General features: G+C 43.2%; 1 protein-coding gene across 2 annotated transcripts in view; it reads right to left on the bottom strand.

The window, feature by feature from the left end:
• SLAIN2 (SLAIN motif family member 2) overlaps positions 1–22,991 on the bottom strand; it is a 31,639-nt gene that overhangs the window by 1,460 nt on the left and 7,188 nt on the right. The window contains exons 2-8 of one of the 2 annotated variants that reach the window (XM_069977598.1): positions 18,728–18,879; positions 16,369–16,530; positions 11,575–11,739; positions 10,730–11,089; positions 8,297–8,434; positions 4,625–4,696; positions 476–758 (exon numbers count right to left, since the gene is read on the bottom strand). In XM_069977598.1, the coding sequence (XP_069833699.1) occupies positions 476–758; positions 4,625–4,696; positions 8,297–8,434; positions 10,730–11,089; positions 11,575–11,739; positions 16,369–16,530; positions 18,728–18,879 (1,332 nt within the window). The remainder of the gene's footprint in view (positions 1–475; positions 759–4,624; positions 4,697–8,296; positions 8,435–10,729; positions 11,090–11,574; positions 11,740–16,368; positions 16,531–18,727; positions 18,880–22,991) is intronic. The other variant, XM_069977599.1, reaches the window with a different exon arrangement.

Below are 22,991 nucleotides of genomic sequence, written 5' to 3'. Positions count from 1 at the left end.
AGCCCTAAGGCTATGTGGAAAACATGGATATAGTCATTGGCTGTATCCATGTTTTCCAGACAACCTTAGAGCTTTATCCAAGTTCTGCAGCCCCCGCTAATCAAATACTGAACGTTCGGATCAACTCTAACCCGGTTCACTCATCTCTACAATTCTCATTATGCCTGAACAGGCATGATGGAAATTGTAGCTGGAGAGCCAGAGTTTGACACCTGTGGTTTAGAGTGTATGGGGACCCTTAGAACAGGGCCAAAAGCAGTGTTACATGCAGCACTAGGATAGCCATCAAAATCATGGACACCAGGGCAGAACTTGATTCATGGACACCAAAGAGAAAAATCAGGCATGGCCTCCATGTTTAACAAAGCATCATTTTATGCTCTATAACATTAATTCCACAACAACTTCAGATCACTATAGATGGCATTCTTTTTCTATGCATATTGGGGGAGAGGGAATTTCTTCTTATACCTACCTTCGAACAGGTTGTGCAAGTTTGCTGCGAGGCACTGGTATACTACCACCTGATGGTGTGCTAGGTCTGGGCAAACCACTCTTTATTGGTGTGCTGGCTCGAGCGATAGGACTGGCAGAGCCGGACTGTGAATTGGATGGTGGACCTGATGTGGGGTAGTTCTGGGCAGCAGCGACTGCTTCTTGTGTAAGCTGAGAAGCCGGGTTAGATAAAGCCTTCATCGGCTGCCGTAGTGCTAAAGGAGATGGAGCTGCAGGGGAACGGAACTTGCCTGGAGATGGTACTTAAAAGGAAACAAAAATGTTGCCACGGTTAATATATTGCTCAGAATCTTTGTAAGCATCTTAGAAACACCTACGGTCACTCTACTGGTGTGATCTGGTAAGACATGAAGAGCAAGCAAGTTTTGCAAGTTTGATGCAGAAACAAGAATGAGAGGCTGGATTTTGACACGCCTGATCCTTTGTTCCCTTAAAAAGACAAAGCATCTGCTTATCCCCTTTATCTATTACAATAAAGAAAACATCTAAGCATTAAATGTTTACAAGGAATCGGGTGAATCTGTGGGCTGACGGTTATAGAAGGTTTTTAAAAAAACAAAACAAATGCATCAGTCTGGGTCATACATAAATGTGCCAGAAGTTAAAAGGGAACCAATCAGCCTAATTGGGCTAATATGGGTCCCAAGAGAACTGTACAAAGCCCCTGCAGCAGCCGCAGGCGGTACATGCTGCAGAAGCTTTATACTGGAGAAAAACAGAGTTTTATTCCCTGGGTGCGTGACAGAGGCAAAGAGGTAGTCTAGTTACAGATCTCTGCCTATCAGCGCGCTGGGAGGGATGATTGACAGGCAGAGGTGCCAATAAGGGACCTCTCTGCTTGTCAATTATCCCCTTGAGCGCGCTACCTGTGGTGCTGACAGTGCTGTAGCTGACAGTCCCCTAGTGAGCATGGTGCCTTTTGGTGATTTTCTGTGCAGTGGATTACGTACAGGTCTCCTACTGTATTGAAGGGGCAACGAGGAGTTGTTCGTGCTACACTCTGGCCACCTCACCACTCCTTCCTCCTACCTCTTCTTCATGAATAATCTATGCTGCCCGGCCTCCTGCTCACTCAGCTGTCAGTCAGTGTCTCTGATTGCAGTCCTCAGTCCTTTTATGGACTATGGGGGAGATTTATCAAACATGGTGTAAAGTAAAACTGGCCCAGTTGCCCCTAGCAACCAATTAGATTGCACCTTTCATTCCTCACAGACTCTTTGGAAAATGAGAGGAGGAATCTGATTGGTTGCCAGGGGCGACTGAGCCAGTTTCACTTTACACCATGTTTGATTAATCTGCCCCTATGTCTGTAAAAAAACATATAGATATAGTTGAATCTCTCTGACCCCAAATGTGTAGGAGCTGTGGTCTAGGGGTAACTCAACTGTCTAGTAACCTGCCAGCAGTTTGGTCTCTGGTTCAAATCCCCCAATGGAAAAAGAGGTCTTGTTTTGTTGTTTTTTTCCCCTCATTATTGAATCATTGTTAAGGCTAAGGTTCACACACTGTATTTTTACTCAGTATTTTTTTCAGTATTTTGCAACCAAAACCAGGAGTAGATTGAAAACAAGGCTATGTTAAAACACTGTTGAAATTGAATGGACGGCAGCCAATTAATGGCAAATATCTACTCTTCTTTCTAAAACAACGACCGATATTTGCCATTAAATGACGGCCATCCGCTCAATTTCAACAGTGTTTCTAAAGCCTTTCTATGTTTTCAATCCACTCCTGGTTTTGGTTGCAAAATACTGAGCAAAACTACTGTGTGTGAACATAGCCTTAAAAAATGATTCAATAATGAGAGAAAAAGAAAAAAAAAATATATATATTATATATATATATATATATATATATATATATATATATATATATATATATATATTTTATAAAAATAAAGACCTTTGTTTCCATCATGGGATTTGAACCACAGAATGAACTAGACAGGTGAGTTACCCCTAAACCACAGCTCCAACACATTTGGACTGAGAGATTCAACTATAGCTGTGTTGCACAGGGAACGGGATTTTTATGCCCAGAAGTCTATGGTGAAACAAGTATCTAAACTGCAGTCCACATATCACAGCAGCAGCTCATGAATGAAAATGAATGCTTCTAAAAACTTACAGAAAAGGAATACGAAAAAAAAATAAATACAGAAAATAGGGCCTCGTACATCGTTGCAAGAAACGCTCCTTAAACAGATAATCTGCCCGTGTAAAAGTGACATCGATCAAACGAGGAGAAAACGCCCGTTCCTTAGCTGATCACATCTTTTCAGGAAGCAAATTAATCATTATTATCCACTATCTGTGCTGTCAGTTTCCAAATCAGACATTTTCCATCGGCACTTGCTGTGTGATCCGGCAATGCCAACTGCCAGTCGCTGCTGTGCCTTCAGGCTGCTGCTCTGCCTCTGGCTGTCAATCATTTTAGAGGTGGGGTGGTGGCCTGTAGTTACAGCAGAGGACTAGGTATGTATGCATTGCTTGTATGATGTGGAAACAGCACAGATATATGCATATCTGTGGTGTCTGTTTTCATGGCCATACAAACGAAACAAAGTTCTGCAAACGAGCGCCAGGCTTTCTGATCGGTGATTGTTTGCAGCAGAGAATGACCAAAGATCTTTTAGTGTAAAAGGACCCTGTGTACCCACACCTGCAGACCTGTATTCATGTGTATACACAGAAAGCAGTCACTGTGTGGGGAGTGAGCAGGACTCTTAGGGCCCTATTACACAGAGCGATAAATCGGCCGAATCAGGCCAATTATTGCTCAGTGTAATAGAGACAACGATCATCAGCTGATCGTTTCTTTAGGTCCAGACCTAAAATGATTTGCTGCCGATCGTGCATCACTACCTGTAATAGCGATGCATAGCCAACGGCTGATATTTGAATAAACTGTTCATACGTTACCTGTCCTCTGCTTGCTTTCCGGCACACTGCGCTGCAGCTTCTTCAAGCTGACCAGCTGCTCAGCCAGTCACTGTACGGGACCGCCGCGGCCAGCAATTGGCTGAATAGCCTTGTCAGAGAAACTGCAGCGCACAGTGTCGGGAAGCAAGCAGAGGACAGGAGAAGACTGGGAGCGTGGACAGGTAACGTATGAACAGTTTATGGCAAGGGCTGCACAGACCTCGCTAACGATGTCTGTGCAGCTCTTGCTAAACGATAATCGAGCTGTGTAATAGGCTCAGTAAACAAGTGCCAATCTAGCAGATCGGCACTTGTTTACATTACTGATTGGGCCTTACTGTTTCCTAGAAGTCCTGTCAAGATTTACTGCTTTTTAACCAGATATCCTGCTCCACACTTTACATTACAGAGCTCAGCATGTCTCCCTCATATCCTGCACTGACATAGGGCAACAAAAGTCAGGTGACAGGTTTACTTTAAAAAAGTTAATGTAGAAATATTGGCATTCATAAATCTGTCTTCCTACATGAATACCATGTGGAACAACAGATAACTGCACAGTACAGGTCCAGCATATTATAGTGAAGCTAATATTTGAAGCCACTTTACCTAGTAATACCCTGCAGGAATGTCGTTCTTTATGAGAAGAAATGATCCAATAACTCTGCAGGATGTTGACAATTCCCAACTGCTACAAAGTCCCTCAGCAGACCACTTTAAGTCACTTACAGCCACCTGTGTTCTGTCGCTTTAGTACTGACACAGGTGCTGTAAATACACCAAGGTAGCACCACAGTCTCACAAAGAGGCTTTAAATACAGAGCTTAATATTCACATGAGGGATGCCCAAAAGCATGGCATGATCATGCAAGAACAAGAATAAAAATCTTCATCCATGTAAGTAGGTGCTGGGGAAGAGCCCCTTAGTTGATGGGGGGGCAGTGTGAAAAGAAATTATATACTGCAGAGGTCTTTATCTAGCTGCAACAGTCCCTGGTCTACAACATACTTGACATACGTAGTGCTTATTTTATTATACTCTGTTCAGGACAAATTTTTTATTTAAATGGAAGCATAGACTTTTACCATTGGAAATCAATGATTGTTTGTTGGCACCAACAGGTATCTACCAGTTTTAGGCCTTCTATTTTGGGTACTACTACTAAGTGGTGGCGGCTGGACATTACCTCCTTGAGGGGCTGCAGCACCCTGATTTGTTTTCTGGGATGCACGTGGCATACTTATCTGCCTTTTTGATGCTGTTGAAACACAATGAAATATTTAATTCAGCTAGAACACATATGCCGGCAGGGTTCATTGTGAGAATGTTATACAATGTGGGCTACTAACTGCAGCAAAAGGTGCAAATATAGAACATTAAAAGGTTATAATTCATGAGGTGGGTGGAAAAAGCTGGGGAAAAAAAAGAGGGTGTGCAGAGAAGCATGGCAAAATTCTTGATTGGACTCTATGCTTTTCTTTATAAAGATATACCCAAAGCTCAGCTTACACTAACTACACATGGCACTGCAGTCACACACCCACCCACAGCTAGCACATGCATATCCTATACAACTGAATAGCATTTAACAGTGTTTAGAGAAGCTGCAGGAAATAACAGAGCCCTGCAGCCTCTTTCACCTTGCCGATTTATACTCTGTTTTGTGAAACCTAAGGAGATGTGAAAAATATAGAGTTCCATTTTTACTTACAAGCGGGCCAATGGACTACAACGGGCAATAGAACCTAGATTAAAAGTCCAAAACCTGCTAACAATCTAATGTGTTTGAGGGCAACAAGGCAGTTCTGTAATGTCTGCCATTGTAGAGAATAGGGATCAAGCACTTTTTAAATCCCAGCTAAACTGGCAGCCCCGTGCCCTTTGGCAGTGGCTTACATTGTGTATGCATAAGGCTGGCACAACCTCTCTGTACCTCCTCATCATTAGGAATGCTCCAGGCAGATTGTCTCCTATTCATCAGCTGTGAGAACACGGCACATGGGCTGGATTGTTAAGGCACCTGTGCAGTTTTCACTGCAGAGAAATAGGAAAAATGGTGAAGAGGGTGGGGAGGGTGTGCCAGCCTAACGCATACAAACTAAAGCCATGGCTAAAGGGCACGGAGCTGCAAGTTTAAAAGTTGCTTTTTATGACGATAACTGCATCACCTGCCGAACGGACCACAGGACAAATCTTGGATTAAAAGCAGCTATCCGAAGGTACAAGTGGTTTGGGGGGGGGGGGGGGGGTCAGATTGTGGGTACAGAGTCACTTTAAAGCGTAACTGTCATGTTTTTTTTTTTTTATTGCAGAAATCAGTAGTATAAGAGATTTTAAGAAACTCTGTAATAGGTTTCATCAGCCAAAAAAGCCTCTTTCTGTACTCAAGAAGCAATCTCCCAGCCTCCCCCCCCCCCTGACTTCTTATCTGTGCAAATCAGGCAAACACGTCTTCATTACAGAGAAGCCAGTAAAGACTGGCTCAGCTCTCTCCATTGTAAGCCTATGAAGGGGGGAGGGGCTGAGGGAGATGAGGGAGCAGGAAGAGGTGACATGAAGGGCAGCTGTTTGTAGACTCTCTGGGCACCTAAGACGCAGGATTCTGGGGTCAGAAAGGTCAGTACTTATCTATGAACTTACTGAGAGAAGATTGCAGGGTGTTGTGCTGTGCAGGACTGCTCCGTGCTCAGTCACTCCTAACAGCCCCTCCCCTCTCCATAGCCACATAATGGAGACAGAAATCCTGCTTCATTTGATGTGAGGGGGGAGGCTGGGAGATTGCTTTTTCACTACAGAAGGAAACTCTTTTAGTACATAAAACCTATTACAGCAGTAATGTTTGCAATGTTTGGCCAACAAATCTACAGCAGATTTACAACAGGATTTACAGCATTGATTTGTTATGGAGCAGAAATCCTGTACAGCAGATCTGCAGCATTAAAAGGTGTCAGATACACTATATGTGAATGTATCTACAGCAGATGTGACGTGTTCAATCATTTAGTCACACTGATATCTACAGCAGATCCTGTACATGTAAATGCCTCCTTAATAGGTATACACAGGAAATGTCCCAAATGGGGCACACAGAGTCTAGACAAAGAATAAATGAAGAAGTGGCAGTCTCTCTCATGGTTTTAGTCGTATCCATTGCAGTCATATAATGTTGCTTTACAATCCAGGCCCCATCATATGGCCATTGGAGAAAGTAAAACACTGTGTGGGGAACATAATTTTACAGGGCTGCATAGCTCATATAATAGGGGATGTGTGGCCAACACAAGACAGCAGTAAAAAGCTCCTGTAAGCCACATCTCTTGTGAACTGTGCCACAAGTGTCTAAAACACATTGAAAATGTGATACAAGTTGTGTAAACCAGTGTATGATAAGTCTGTACCCTGATAAATTAGGGACAGGCCAAAATACATTAGAGACCATGGTGAAATATGAATTATGCCAGTGCATAAACACTTACACAGTGAACAATAAGACATGTTTTGGCCTCTATTCAGGGAATGGTACTCTATGGATACATATGATGTATACACCACAAGCTTTGAGGACTACGGCTCTGTAGATACTGTATGCAAGCCTTGCACCTGATGTAGAAGAGCAACTAAAGTGTCCAAACCACACAGAGGTTCAGTACTTTACAAGGAATATAGCCAGTTATAGCTTTAGGCATATTGTGAAGTTAGCACATGCAGGGAAGCCATGCACATGAAACAAATCTACCTTTATATCATACCCCATATGAAAACACGTAATGCAGTACAGAGTTTATTCAAATCAAACATAGAATATATTAACATTAAAGGAGTCTTCCTCACAATTCCCAATTATCACCTGACTACAGGAGAAATGGTAAATATTAGATCACTGGAGACCCCAAATCACTATAAAATGGACTCAAAGTGCCGTGTTGTTGCTCAAGGCATTACCAAAGTTTTAATGGAATGTCCATTGCTCCTTTCAATGTTTACAGGGCAGGCATGAAGTTTCCGGCTGCATGCGTGACTATGCAAATGCAGGTATTGCAGACTTTGCATCCCTGTTCTAGTGATCAAGGGGGGAGTTCAAAGGATAGTTCAAATATTTTTTTCCTGTCTATGTTGATCCCTGCGGAGCTGCATTTTCTTGTGCCTATATCGCACAAAGAAATTCTAGCTTTTGTCAAGCCTATGGCCGAAACGTTGCAATTTTGTGCCCTGATGTGTGAATAAACACACCTTTTTTTGCATTTTGGATGCTGTGGGAATCCTTTTTTCTGATCTCAACCACTGGCATCACTGACTTGCCGAGTGGAAAGGTCGTAGTGCAACACTAGAAAATACAGCATGGTTCGGATAGACAGACCACAGCACCAGGTTGAGTGATATAGGTTTCCCCCCCCTATTTCTCTGCGCCCTGAGCACAGTTACAATACAGTAAAATTCTATGGAATACCCCTTTAATAATTAGACCTAGTCCCTAGTCCCAGATCTTCAGAGATTTTCATGGTCTATAAGATGCAAGTCATTCACTTTAATGCTTGCATGCTGCACGTCGTCTTGTTTTTACATGACAGATTCTTGGTCTCGTCTGTGAAACACGGAACCTTCGGATGGTTAAGCGGTGTAGTGGAATGTATCACCGCCCGGAATCATGAACCAATATGATGCAGGGAAAGTGTTCAAATCTTCGTGGCACTACAATGACACTGCTGCTTTGTTACAGTACTGTGAAGATTTATACACTTTCCCTGCATCATATTGATACACGATACTGGGCGGTGATACAATCCACTACACCGCTTACCCGTTCATGGGTTCTGTGTTTCACAGAACGTGAGAGTGTCCACAAGAGGTTTTCACTTACTGGAAGTGCTTGCACCTCGAGGTGCTCCTCCATTTGGCACTTGTAGGTTTGACTCATAACTTCTGCTGTTTTTCACAGCCTCCACTGTCTGTGTGCCCGATACTCTGGAGAGGTTTGGAAGACTCCTCCTTAGTTTCTCTATGTGAAGACATGCAGAGTGGGGGGAAGAAAAAAAAAAATAGTAGTCAACCATGCATACAAAGACATCTAGGACCTACAAGAAAATATTAACACAAGATAAACTTTTTACATAAGGCTCTATTCACGCGGTCATTTTAGCTTCCATGACATATGTTATGAACTATTTGGCATGTTCTCAGCTGCACTGACATGTTAATTAGAGCTGAACCACTTAATAAATACCAAACAATCGATAGCTTTATTATTTAAAAAAATAAATAAATAAATATATATATATATAAAATTAAAAATTATAATATTATACTGGCACTTGCATTGTGATACATGCTTTTTCCTTTATTTGAGAATGTTTACTTATGTATTTTTGCTCCTCCACTATTGCACTTTAAGGTTATGTTCACACAACATATTTTTTGCATTAATCTCAGCAGTCGTTGCAATTTGCGGATTCCAACCGGCTGCACGGAAAACTAACATGTCATTTTTGTGCGGCTACACAGACCTGTCCGTTCATACAATGGAGAGTTGTGTGCTACAGTGAATTGGAATGCGGGTGCACACTGATGCGCCCGCATCCCAATTGAACAGAAATGAAGTCCATCCGGCCGGTACTACAGTACTGGCCGGGATAAACTTCACCGACACCGGCCATTCTGTGAAACGGCCAGGTCACAGAACGGCCAGTGTCTTACGTAGTGTGAACCTGGCCATAAGGAATACCTACACTTGAGCAGTGTGTTTTCCACCTGTAGCTCCCCTTTGTGTGTTAGCAGTTGCAGACCATCATTCATGTCATGTCATTTTTTTTTTAAATATTACAGCTTTCAATTGTTTGGTATTCATTAAGTGGTTCAGCTCTTTATTATTGGTGGTGTAGTTTATAGCTAGAGCCCTCTCTCTTTTTGGCCATTGTGCCTTTGATACAGAGATTTCTCTATATGGTGTACTAAATGTAAGCTCCTCTTAGAGGATCTCTGATTACTATAATCTTGCTCTATTACAACCATCAAAATATCAGAAACCTCATGGAAAAAGAACTTGTAAACGTGAGCAGATCCTAAAATGGTATTTGTTAGTCTACATTTTGTCATTTGACCTCATAGAAATATTTTACTTTATTGTCTGTGTGCCCCAGAATACTGATGAGAACCTCCATCCATCAACACATTATACATCTGTGACAAGAACAGAGCAGTGCTCAGAAAGTTACTGAGCCATATGAGAGGTGGGAGAAGAGAGGCCATTTCCCAGCACAAGGCATTTCCAGAGGAGACGCTCCTAGCAGGAAGGTCTTGTAGCTCAGAATTAACAGAGCTGTCAACTTGCAAAGCTGCTATAGATCTGCAGCATGAATACAACCCCTGGAGTGAAGCGCCATCATAGACATTGTCTATACATCTCTGTATACCAGAGTCATTCCCTTTATTAGCCTGAGAGATTCAGGAGATATAAAGAGGGAGGAAATTAAAATCTACATGGCTGCCATTCATAGCACCCTGCATGTTCTGGATCAAGCAAGGGGATGTCCCTCTGCTCAACTGTAATCTGAAGCAGTCTCTCACTTTACTCAGAAAAACCGTTCTGCCAATAGAACCACAGTTCAACGCTAAAGAATTACGGTATAATCACACATTTGGGATTTGATTAGGCTTTCAGAATAGCTTTAGCACCAAAATCCTTAAGAAATCTACTTACATTTTGTATGTCATACCTCATTTACATGAAGCGTAAAATATACAGTACAGACCATGGCCACTTTATGACAATGTGATTAATCCCTTAATGCATCCGCCAGCACACCCATGGTGGTAATAGGAGCTGCAGACTTTTTTTTACTCTATGTTAAAGGGAACCTGTCACCCGGCATTCAGAAGCTGAGCCCGCCCCAACGCCCCGATGCAGCTCCGGACACTTACCCTTTGCTGCAAGTCCTGCTCCTGGATCCGGTCCCCGGACGGAGATATCGGCGCCGGAAGGTAAGCGCGTGCTGTATGCAAATTACATGAGATGAGTCCGATGGGGGGGGGGGGGGGGGGGGGTTGTCAGACGGGCTCATTGTCGGAATGCCGGATTACAGGTTCCCTTTAAATACACAACTCCCCCCCCCCCCTAATACTACAGTATTATGCAAGCTGGTCTACATGTATAGGGAGTGCATCCTGCAATACATATCAATGACTGGATGACAACACAACTCAATATTATATAATTAAACTGGCTCCAAGATCAACCAAATATAGAGTCAGTGGTGGATGCATAGGGTACACAGGACCTATCCTTGCTGGACGTTACCTTCATTTTTTACCACATTTGTTTGCATGTCAGTGGCGTGTCCCTGAAGCGAGAGTCGGGGCTGCTGTAGACGGCTGAGCATAGGCTGGGGGGAAGCTCCTCTGTACTCCATGCTGCGGGCTGGAGATCTGGAGCGAGGAGAATTTCTTGGTGAATGTCTGGGAGAAGGCCGGGGAGAGTGCCGAGGAGAGGGGGAGAACCTGCTGACAGACAGGTGTGCAGAGTGGTGGACTGCATCTTCCTCATCTTCTAAGCTGTGAGCGTCAAGTTCCTGGTCACTATAGGTCCCTCTCCTCATAGAGTGACATGATGAGCCAGAGCTGCGCCGGGAAGCAGAAGCTGCATATTCTTGCCGTAGACCTATCCAGGGTAAGAACAGAGAAAGAACTGATTTTAAACATAGAAATTCTGAAGCAAAGATAAAATGCAAGACACCGGTAAGATGTCAGGTTACAAACCCTAAAAGGTAAAATTACCAAGCACTGAAATAAAGGAGGTAGAAGACATAGAAAGCAACAAGTACAAACAAGGTCCTTTACACACTGGTTGAACAGATTCTCCATTAGTGCCACAGACCCCAGGACACATTCAGGCACATAATGCAGGATTGTGCACAGTCCAGAGTGCGGCACTAAAAGGTGGACGCAATGCCTGTCAGATACCTTTAATATCACCACAACTGTTCACCGGTCTCATGATAGAATACACCTTTCCTTAAACACTTGATCATAAGCAATCATTAATTTAAATATTTAAAAAAAAAACCCTCTTTACTCCTTCTCTGCAATACAATGCCAAGTGTGACTAATCCTGAGCCAATGTCTTTAGCTATATTCCATACTCACTTTCCTCTTGCATCCGGGCAAGTATCTGGACATCTGTGACATCATTCAGTTTGTAACCCGACCCTACAGAGTCCTCGTCCATCTCAGACGCACTCAGTTCACTGTCTACAGATGACTGGGGACTGACAGGAGGAGGGATCCTCTCCGATGAGTTCTTGTAGTGTCCTAGAAAAAGCACAGATTCAATTATTGCTAAGTTAGGATATGAAAAAAAAAAAAAAAAAATCACACACACACACACTTTTCCGGGTACATAGTAAACCGTTTCACACAACTATTTGAACAGCTGATAAAGCAAAATGTAATGAAATAAAAAGGATTTTCATTTGAATAGGGAGGGTCAAGAAAAACAAAAAACAAAAAAAACTAAAAGGAAAAAATGTTTGATATGTCAAATACTTTGATTGGTGAGGTTCTGAGTACCCGGACCCAGCCAATCATTATGCATAGCTGGGAGAGGAGCTTGTCTAAGCACTTCACTCCCTGAGGTGCTGCTTTTTTCATCTTGCCACAGGAGCCCATTGCCTGCAGTGAAACTGGGTCCTGTTAGACAAAGTGATTTTTAACAATTGCAAACAAGAGCTACCAGGGGTTATCTAGCACTAAAAAAACATGGCCACTTTCCCCCTCTCTTGTCTCCAGATTGGGTGGGGTTTCAAACTCAGTTCCATTGAAGTACATGAAACTTAATTACAAACCACACCTGAGCTGGAGACAAGAGAGGGGGAAAAGTGGCCATGTTTTTGTAGCGCTGGATAGTTGTTACTATGATTGTTTCTACGATCTTTTACTCTGATCCCAGCAAACGAACAAATGATGTGGAATTACAGAAAATGATTAACAATGTGTTGCCTGCATTCACCAAAATGGTTAACATTAAAATTAGAATACAACAATATTCACACGATCATCGTCCTGTGTAACAGGGCCCTAAGATAAAGCTAGGAGAAGTCCCCGTCTAAGCATCTCACAGCTCGCCACCATCTTACACAATCTGCGCAATTCCACATTGTTTTGTGTAATATAATGAATAATTTCAGGTAGTTCTCGTTTGCAATTGTTTATCGTTAGTTGATAAACACCTCTTAAGCCCCTATTACACGGGGCGACTGTGAGGAGCAAACAAGTGCTGTCAGCGCGTGCAATAACTGCGGCAGCGAACGGGGAACGAGGAGCAAATGAGCACTGACAGCACTTGTTTGCTCCTCACAGTGAGTGCGGGAGGGGCTTTGCTGCTATCGCAGTCCTTTGTCTTTCAACATGATGAAAGACAAACGACAGCAACGATCAGCTGACATCGTTCATGTCGGTTGATCGTTGCCTCCTATTACACGGGACGATTATTGGCCGGATAAGGCCGATAATCGTTCTGTGTGATAGGGACTATAGTCTAATAGGACCCTAAAGGTCCTTTTACACATACAGATAAATTGTTTAAAGTGCTCGTTTAGCGATGTTTTTTCTTTTTAACAATAGGTGTTTAGACGAGAAGATAAATATCTACGAAGTTTTGTTAATGCAATCGTGTGTATATATAATGAATGATCGTAACTGCGTTTGTATCTATATACTGAGAATGATGAGTTTACGCTAAAAGACTTGACAACAAATAATGATGATTTTGTGGTCAGCTCAAAAGATGCAATTAACCTTGTTCGATCATTGCCCCTTTACACCAGAAGATTGTGGCCTAAATTCGAAAGATGTAACTTTTTGCACGATAATTGGCCTGTGTAAAAGGCCCTTAACAATTGGTGGGGGACTAAACACACAAACCCAGAAAGATTATAAAAAAAAAAAAAAAAAGTGACAATTGTCAGGTCTTGTGTATAGTCTTATACCCAGTGGCGGATTATAATATGGGCGGTTTGGGCAGCCGCCCGGGGCCCGAGGCTCCAGGGGGCCCATGCCCCACCGTCCACATTATAATCCGCCACTGAGTTTTAGTCCCCCGGCTGATGCGCGGGTGCCCGAGGTGTCCCGTCCTATCCCCGGCAGCGCGCGCATCAGAGAGCTCCCCGTGCGCCGGAAGTCAGCCACAGGCGCACGGGGAGCTCTCTGATGCGCACGTTGTCGGGGATAGGACGGGACACCTCCGGCAGCCGCGCATCAGCCAGAGGCTGCAGAAGGAGAGAGACTCGACGGGGGAACGGACGGCAGGTGAGTTGTGTTGTGTTGTTTTGTCTGCTGGGGGGGAAGGGGGGACATCTATAAGGGAGGGGGGGAGAGGGGGACCATCTATAAGGGAGGGGGAAAGAGGGGGACCATCTATAAGGGAGGGGGAAAGAGGGGGACCATCTATAAGTGGGGGGAGGGGGAGAGGGGGACCATCTCCTATAAGATCAGCACCCTCCTCTCCTGACATCCTCTGTGCTGCTGTGACCTCCCCTACAAGATCAGCCCCCTCTTCTGACATCCTCTGTGCTGCTGGGACCTCCCCTATAAGATCAGCCCTCTCCTCTCCTGACATCCTCTGTGCTGCTCGGACCTCTCCTATATATCAGCACCCTCCTCTCCTGACATCCTCTGTGCTGCTGTGACACTGTGTCCTCTCCTATAGGATCAGCACCCTCTTCTCCTAACATCCTCTGTGCTGCTATGACCTCCCCTATAAATCAGCACCCTGCTCTCCTGGCATCCTCTGTGCTGCTGGGACTTCTCCTATAGGATTAGCACCCTCCTCTCCTGACATCCTCTGTGCTGCTGTGACCTCCCCTAGAAGATCAGCCCCTCCTCTTCTGACATCCTCTGTGCAGCAAGGGACCAAACATTATGTTTATTGGGGACAGCATGGGGGGGGCAGTAGTGGATTACAATGTGGGTGGATTGACGGGGGGGGGGGGGCACGTTGGGTGGACAGCCCGGGGCCCAGGGTACATTTAATCCGCCACTGCTCATATCTAACAGTGCACCTATACTGATAAGTGCATATATAAGTGAGTATTATAGTCTCCTTGAGGATTCACACAGCTTCTAATACTAGAGATTACCAGGGTAGGGTTGTGGTGGGGCAGCAAATTAGTTTGTAGCCTTAGTTATGTATATAGATGCCAAATCCAAAGCAGAGAAGATTGCCGGTGCTTGCTGAAGCCCTAGGGCACAGGCCTCCCTAAACTCGTCCCCCCCCAGCTACGCCCTGTCTAGAACGCCCCCTTGTAAAAAGCTGTAGATAATTTTAAACATTGATTCTGTTATTTGTTACTTCTTTGATGGAATGTTCGCCATAGGTACATGCCTTCTACACGGTTTAAAGGTTCTTACATAAAACCTAGTTAGTTATATTTATAATGTCTATTTACTATGGTAATCTGAAACTGTTTTTCTTTATATTGTTTCTGCTACTGTTATGGCTTCTACTTTGATTTCTCATGTTGGCCTACTATTGGGCCCTGAAGTTAAGCCTTTGTTGGGCTACTTTTATGTATATACTTATTGAAAAATCTAATAAAATTCTTTCAAAACCATAACAATGATTCATTATGGTACTTTTAAAGATGCAGATAGCAGGGTCCATACTCCAGGGAGGACTCTATATACCTGTATTCTACAACAGTAGTAGGGGTGTATCTGGTAGCATACTGACTTTTATAGGCCGTTAGAGGAATGAATACTTGAGTATTAGCCCCTTAGGCTGGTGCCGGACCAGATAGACCTTGTTCTATTATTTTCCTGTGTCATTAAATGATTTATATGTAATGCAGTGAAGAGTAGGGACTTGGATTCAGGTATGTAATGGCCCATGCTGTGTACATAATAAAAACCCAGCAACACCCCCCCCCCCTCCCCTTAACACAGAATGTTATTTGTGGCACTTGACTTTGAATACAGGGAAAATAGCTAGTAATGTATTACATCTGGGCCAGTGCCAGGTCCAGCCCTGCTTTGTGTTACAAGAAACGTGATAGTCAGAGGCATGTGCCCAGCCAAAAATACCTTGTTTGGAAAATAAAGTGTCTCTGAGGAAACAAAAGAGTCGGCAAGTCATAACATAGCAAAAGGGGACCAGGCTGGTATAGGGATAGGCTGTGGTTCAGAAGAGAACACTGGAGTGAGGCAATTAGCCATAATATTAAAACCACTGACAGGTAAAGTAGACTACATTGACACACAAGGTGTGTCTACTAAATCCAAGCATGGACTCCACAAGAACTTTGAAGGTGTCCACTTTATCTGGTATTAGGGCAATAACCCTTTAAAGAGAGCATATATTATAGATAACACTTTAATTCCCAGTAACATACCATACTAGTACTGTGCAGAGTAGTATTCAGGAAATCTATGCAGGAAGTCATTTACAAACCCATTACTACCCATTGTACTCAAACACGACCATTACTGGGACCATCACAAGCCAGTTAACAGATCAACAAATGTAATGATGTCCAAAAGGAAAAAAAGACAATTGACTCCCATACTTGGACTTACGCACCCTTTAAGTTTTCACTGCCAGGAATCTGAGGCCGATTCCATTCACTTAAAGTTTCCTTACTATCCAGAGAATAGTGAAGAGGTTAAAGAGCTACAATATTAATGCTGCAACCCCTACATGGTCAATAACAACTCTTTAGGGAGTATAATATGACCGATACACCATGCACATAAAATCTAGTACAAATGTAGCTTTCTAAAATATGATAAAACAATTTACTAGATATTTGTCTGCAGAGGGATCACAAACAGGATGTCAGGTTACACACTTGCCGGCCCCCATTGTACAAGCAGAGCCATACCGAGTAAAGACCCTAATAGCCTCATTACTTGCCTTGCATACAGAGCAGACATGTATTTACTCACCTGTGCTGCTTGGCAGAACCAGCTGCCTCACCACCGGAGGTCTCCCGTGGGTGGGGGTGGGAGAGCTGAAGCCACTGTTATAGGGGCTTCCACTAGGACTGTAAGAGCTGGCATAGCTGGAAGAGCTATAGGGAATGCTGTACATGCTCTGCCTCTTGCTGGCTGGAATACAAAACATTCAAGATATTCAGATCTCATACATACATTTGATTTTCACAAATATGTTCTCCATCTTAAGCTCTAGGGCACCTCAGGATAGAGCGACTGCCCAGCGTACTGACTTAAAGGGGATGCAGCAAATATACACCGGGTCTTAACACGTGCACTATATGCAATGTACTGGGTTAATTTCTCTTAATATTAGATGAAAAATTAATGGACATAACTTTTTTCATTTGACTACAGTCTATGCACATGAAAACATGCAACTATATAACTATGCAAGATATTCCACATACAGCACAGTAATGGACAAAAATCATATCAGACAAGTAAACTCGTCATCCGATCTCTGGCTCATGGGGAAGATATCCTTGTAATAGGGGCTAAAGGGACTGTACCATCAGGCCTGGGCTGAAGCACTGGAGGCGGGCTGACCCACCTTCAGTGGGAGAAAACCTCCACCCCTCCATGACACTGCTCCATTAGAATCAACAGAGCTGTATCATAGAGGGGCGAGGGTTTCCTCCCACTGGGGGTGGGTCAGCCCGCCTCCAGTGCTTCAGCCCAGGCCTAATGGTACATTCCCTTTAAATGCTATTTAAACACAGCTAGGAGGAAGATCACAATGTTAACCCACACCCATTTTCCTTGTTTATCAGAGCTCATTTCCATCTATTTTACTGTACCACAAGCTTCACTGTAAGGGTACAAACACACACACACCGTATACGCAGCGTATTTACTGCTGCGATACGAAGCAGATACGCAGCAGATTAGATCTAAATAACTGAACACAGTATCAAGTTTTCACCATCAAATCTGCTGCAGATCTGCTGCATATACGGTGTGTGTGTTTGTACCCTAAGACACAAAGAAATGACTATACTGGGATTTGGCTGAAGGGCACCAGGTACATCATGTTCAAAGTTCCCTAGATTTTCTGGAAGAGCATTTACAAAACAGATGCCATATTCTCCCAAAAAACAAACAAACAAAACTAACTATTTACAGGGAAGAGAAACAGAGTAAAACTACACCCCTTATAAAGCCTGTTCTTACTGTTCAGATCTCAAAGCATCTACTTAAATACACAGTACGGAAATCCACCTATATGAGACAATGGCTGACTGATGTCACCAATAAATAATCAGATGTGTTAGGATTTATCTGACAGATTTTTGAAGCCAAAGCCAGGAATGGAGAAGAAAAAGTCTTTCCTTTATGAACTGTTCCCTGTTTATAGTCTCTTCCTGTCTTTGGATTCAAAAATCTGTCAGATAAATCTCTGTGTGTAAAGGCACCCTTAGGCTGTGTGCAGCGCGCCCCTTCAACTTCTCAGGCTTATCCTCGGAGAGGTCGGGTTAGCTGAAGATGCTCAGACTGTCTATTAGGCCATCTCCAGCTGCTGCAGATTTCTGCTGAGAGCTGAAAAAGCTGAAGGCAGCCAGAGAGACAGTGCACTCCGCCAGAGACTCTGGAGGACAACACATATCTTTAAAGTGTCTGGTAGAAAATCTGGGGGATGCTGATCCAAAGCCTCAGCACAAAGCTTAATGATGGACACACACAATAAAAGGTCCTATTCCACGGAACGATTATCGCCCGATAATCGTCCCGTGGAATAGAAGGCAACGATCAGCAGACATCGTTTATGTCGGCTGATCGTTGCAGTCGTTTGTATTTCAACCATGTTCTGCCGATCTACTGCTGTCGCTCTGTGGAATAGGAGCAGCGGCAGCGGACCGCCACTAACCTCTATCGGCTGCATGGACAATCTAGCGATCACGCAAGCAACCCCCCTGCACTCACCAGCTCGCTGCCGCCATGTGTAATAGCAGTGAGCAGGAAACGAGAAGCAAAAGGGCCATGACAGCGCACGTTTGCTCCTCACAGTCGGCCTGTGGAATAGGGCCTTAAGTTAGGAACCTAAAATTTGTAGAACATCCAGTCATTGTAACAGGAAAAATAGGACACTAAAATTACAACTAAGGACAACAGGCTAGAAATGTCAGTCTGGATCGAAGCTTTGTCTATGACCACTGTTCACACCTTGACTTGTCATTTCACACTTTATACTGGATAGTGTGGTGCTTGTCATATCAAATGCAGCATCTAGTAAATGTACATTAAAATATATATTGGAGCTATCCCTGAGTGGACTTTGGGTATAGTTACATGGCAGGTCACCTGTACTCACCTGACATGGTCTGATCAAGCCTGTGGATTAGCGACTTTTTTGCACATTCTACATCAGGTGTGGGACTATCAAACACTTGTCGACACCACACCAGAGGGCTGACTGATTTCTGCGAGGAGGAGGATAACCTTTTTTTTGGTGATGTATACAACCTGTATAGGGTAACAAACAGAAGATCAATACTTTAATCAGCTATGTAACTGTAAATAGTGATGTAAAACTTTAAAACAAGAATGTAAACTCAAAACTTAACAGTAACCAGACATCACCTTTATTGATCTAGTCTATTTTTTTTTATTTTATTTAGGAATTTTACATTAAAGAGGTTATCCAGTGTTAGATAAACATGATCACTTTCTTCCTGAGACACCATGTCTCCAGTTCAGGTGTGTTTTGCCATTAGGCTCCATTCACTTCAATGGAACAGAGCAGCAAAACCTACACCCAAACTGGAGACAAGAGTCATATTGTCTATGCAGAAAGCCATGCATGGCCATGGTTTTCTAACACTGAATACTCCCTAAATAATGACCAGTCTGCATTAAAGTCCATGTAGTCAACCTTTTAGGGAACCCCAATAACAAAATAGGTCAGTATAATATATTATATATATATATACACACACACATACACACACATACACAAAAGACCTTACATAGAAAAACATTTCCTATGAATAGTAAAGTGCTGTGGAACAAGGTGCTATACAGGGATTATTTATATATGCAGATATATATTTTAAGACTTGTTCTTACTGTTCACATTCTCATCCATTTACTCTCGCACACACAACACATGAAGGGTTTTTATATCACAGCCACATTTGCACTTAGTTCCAGCCTGTACATACTTAGTTAACGTCTTGTAAATGAGGCCCCAAACTAAGTGTACAAGCTACAGGGTGTGCGCGAGATCAGAGGGGAATTACATGCGGACTCCACCCAAACAGATTTTACTTTATTTTCATGTATTTTTTTTATTGTTAACTTTTGATCAGGATTTACAAGCTGCAGGCCCACACATGTATATATTCCAATATCCCCAGAATGGGACATTGATATTAGAATGGTGGAGGGTTGGACTCTTGACTCCTTTGCATTCAGGGGCCACTACCTAAAAACTACCAGATCCACCTGCTGGGGGGGGTGTTATGGACTACATTTCAGTAGTACAGTTGTACAGAGAGAGAGAGCTTTTTACAGGTTTTTCAAGGAAGCGATTGACCAGGAGGGCCTCTGTGCATCTTCCTTATGTTGCGGAGTCTCTGAGTTGCTGAGATTCTTGAACAGATGCAATGAGCGGCTCACATAGCCAATACGATGTGCAAGCTCCTAACGTGACCCCTTGAAGAAAGGCAGTGCTGTCTGTTCTCATCTTTCTCAGTATCTGGAGTCATGTGAAATCACAGCCTGAAGCTTTCCTCTATGAAACTCCATGAACACACATTAAAAACAACCCCCGCCCTCCCTCACACTGCTCTTCAGCCCGGGTTATTCTAGATTAGACTCCCTTAATTGTCACATTACAGAATAATTCCAAATAAACTAGCCAAGGAGCAAAGCAGCTTTGTTGTAGAGATGCAGAGACTTCATCTGCGCAGAATAGTGAATTTAGAGGGGCTGTGTTACTGTTACTGCCTAGGTAGGTACGTACGATTGATTGGTCCAGTGGTCCAAAAGTAATTGCATTTGGTGATGCGTATATAGATACTGGTTCACATATCACATTAGTACAGTTGACTACCTGGACATACACAAACCTATCCATCAGTAGCTCCCCCATAGCTGTCACATTACAAGCTCTCTCCCATATGCCTCCGCACACTCAACCAAGCATGTGTGTCCTACACAAGAACAAATGTACTGACATGCAGGAGTCCAAAATGCCAGATCTTTTTTCCCATCAAGATCTCATGTTGGTGAACAGTCAGCTGTATCAATGAGAGAATTTACTAAAACAAACATGCAGAAAGACCACAGGTACTCTTCAAAGCGTTACTGTCACTTTAAAGACCTTTGTGTCGTCATACAGACATGCCAAAGGTTTTGATTCTGTCTGGGTATTCAGACTCCTACTGATCACTATAGGGAACTTGGAGAAGCGTGCGGCTGAGTGCTTCACTCCCTGGCTGCAGAGGATGGGTTCTATAGCAAGTCCGTGAAGCTCCTGCAAGGAGACAGGGAAGCTCCATGTCTCTTCTGACTATATCTAGTGATTGGTGAAGGTCTAAACATCCAGAACCAGACACAAAATCTTAACATTTTTAGGCTACAACGACACATGCCATGATAGGTTCCATATTAAAAAATAAATCAATCCTTATATTTAAGTCAGATACAACAGAAGAGATTGAGATATTATACAATGTGTAACACTGGGATAGGGTCCCATATGCATACGTGGAGATGTAAATTCTTTATCTATGGAGTCATCATAGTTCACTGGCAGAATATGGGATAGTAATAACTATAAGCCAGGGAAAAAGAAACTATTACAAAGGGCACAACATAGATACAGTATATAGTTTACATAGTTTATGATCAGGCCTTATGATCAGGCCGTTAGCGCTCGTATCCACATGTGCATGAATTACAAATGGAAGTAGCCAGACCCGCCTGCCACTGATGGATCACATTATTGGTAATTATTAATAATTAGTAATTATGAGATCAGCCCCATATCAGTACATGGATCTTCCACTAAGGTCCCATCATTCAAGCCATCACTTGTTATAAGAGGCAACAAACCTTTAAACAACAAAATATTTTAGACATTTCACAATATCGTGTACCATGCTGCAACACTACAACAATAGGCTATTATCCCAATCCTTTTATATAGTGCCAAGTCACTTGGATTTTCATTTAGGGGAAGATCAGTGGGGTGTATTTTTATGGGACAGCAATGCTGAATGGCAGAATAAATCTATACAGCATCAACATATGCGTTCAGCCCTCCCAGAGACATACACTCAGGGCGTCTCACACCCGGCTGTCCACACTCAGCAGCTATAAATGGAAAAGCCTGCTCATGTGCCCAGCCAAGATAGTTCATGCTGGCGACAAAGGATTACAATATATTCAGCCTGTTGGCTGCAGGAGAGCACAGTATGGAGCTGCAGTGTATAAGGTCATTACGGCTACACACAACACATTGTATTGTAAGGACACTGTACACAGACGTGGGATGTGAATAAAGTGCTTCTATATGGTTTACTATAATGCTGCGTTTACACGGAACGATTATTGTGCTAATTCGCACAATAACTATCGAATTCGAACGATAATCGTACGTGTAAACGCTGCGAACGATCAAACGACGAACGAGAAATCGTTCATTTTGATCTTACAACATGTTCTAAAATCGTCGTTCGCAAAAAAAATGGCAGATCGTTCCGTGTAAACAGATTTAACCAGTGTAAGATAGACTTAAGCGATCGCAAAACGAATTTCCGTACGATATATCATACCGTCTAAACGCTGACCGTTATGGAGAAAAAAAAAAATCGTTACTCCGACATCGTTAATCGTACGATCAGGCCAATTATCGTTTCGTGTAAACGCAACATAAGACTAAACACTTTCCATTAGACTCTATTGCAGAGTGCGGCCAACTGCACTGACTGACCTAGAAGAGGACGCACCATAGGAAACTGAAGGTCAAGGGAACTCCAGTTTATATAACTTGGGACTAATTCTGTTAACTGTTAGATTATTGGGGTTTCCAATGCTGAACGAATACGTCTCTTCATATAGCTTACTATAGCTGGGCAAGAACAAATAACATTACATATTTTCAATGGGGTGAGTTGACAGGATCCCCACAGGTTTGGTGCCAGGGCCCATTTGCAGCTTATGGAGAGTTAGAGAGGACACCAGGTGAAAAAGCATCCAACGTCTTATAATATGTGGAGCACTCAGGGTGGGAACAGTGAAAATACCTGCACCAGTCACAAGAACAATGATACAAAGTCTCATTCACATTGGCACTATAGTGGCCAGAATGCCAAAGACAATTTCTATAACTCACAAAGCAGCTGAGCACTACAAGTTACGGCTGCAGAAACCAAATGGCCATCATTCTACAGGGGGGTGTGGGTCCTAGACTTGGGACCCGCATCAATCACACTTTTACAACATATCCTGTGAACATGCCACACAGGTTCTGTGCACACATTGCAGTGTCAGTGTTCCTGATGACAGGCCTTCCTGTGTGCTGTCATCAGTGACCCTATGATGTAATACAGTGACATCAGCACACGTTA

Source organism: Dendropsophus ebraccatus, chromosome 7 (genome assembly GCF_027789765.1).
Source record: "Dendropsophus ebraccatus isolate aDenEbr1 chromosome 7, aDenEbr1.pat, whole genome shotgun sequence".
Taxonomy (NCBI): domain Eukaryota; kingdom Metazoa; phylum Chordata; class Amphibia; order Anura; family Hylidae; genus Dendropsophus; species Dendropsophus ebraccatus.
Note: the sequence above shows the minus strand (reverse complement) of the source record. Positions and strands in the feature narration are given on the sequence as shown.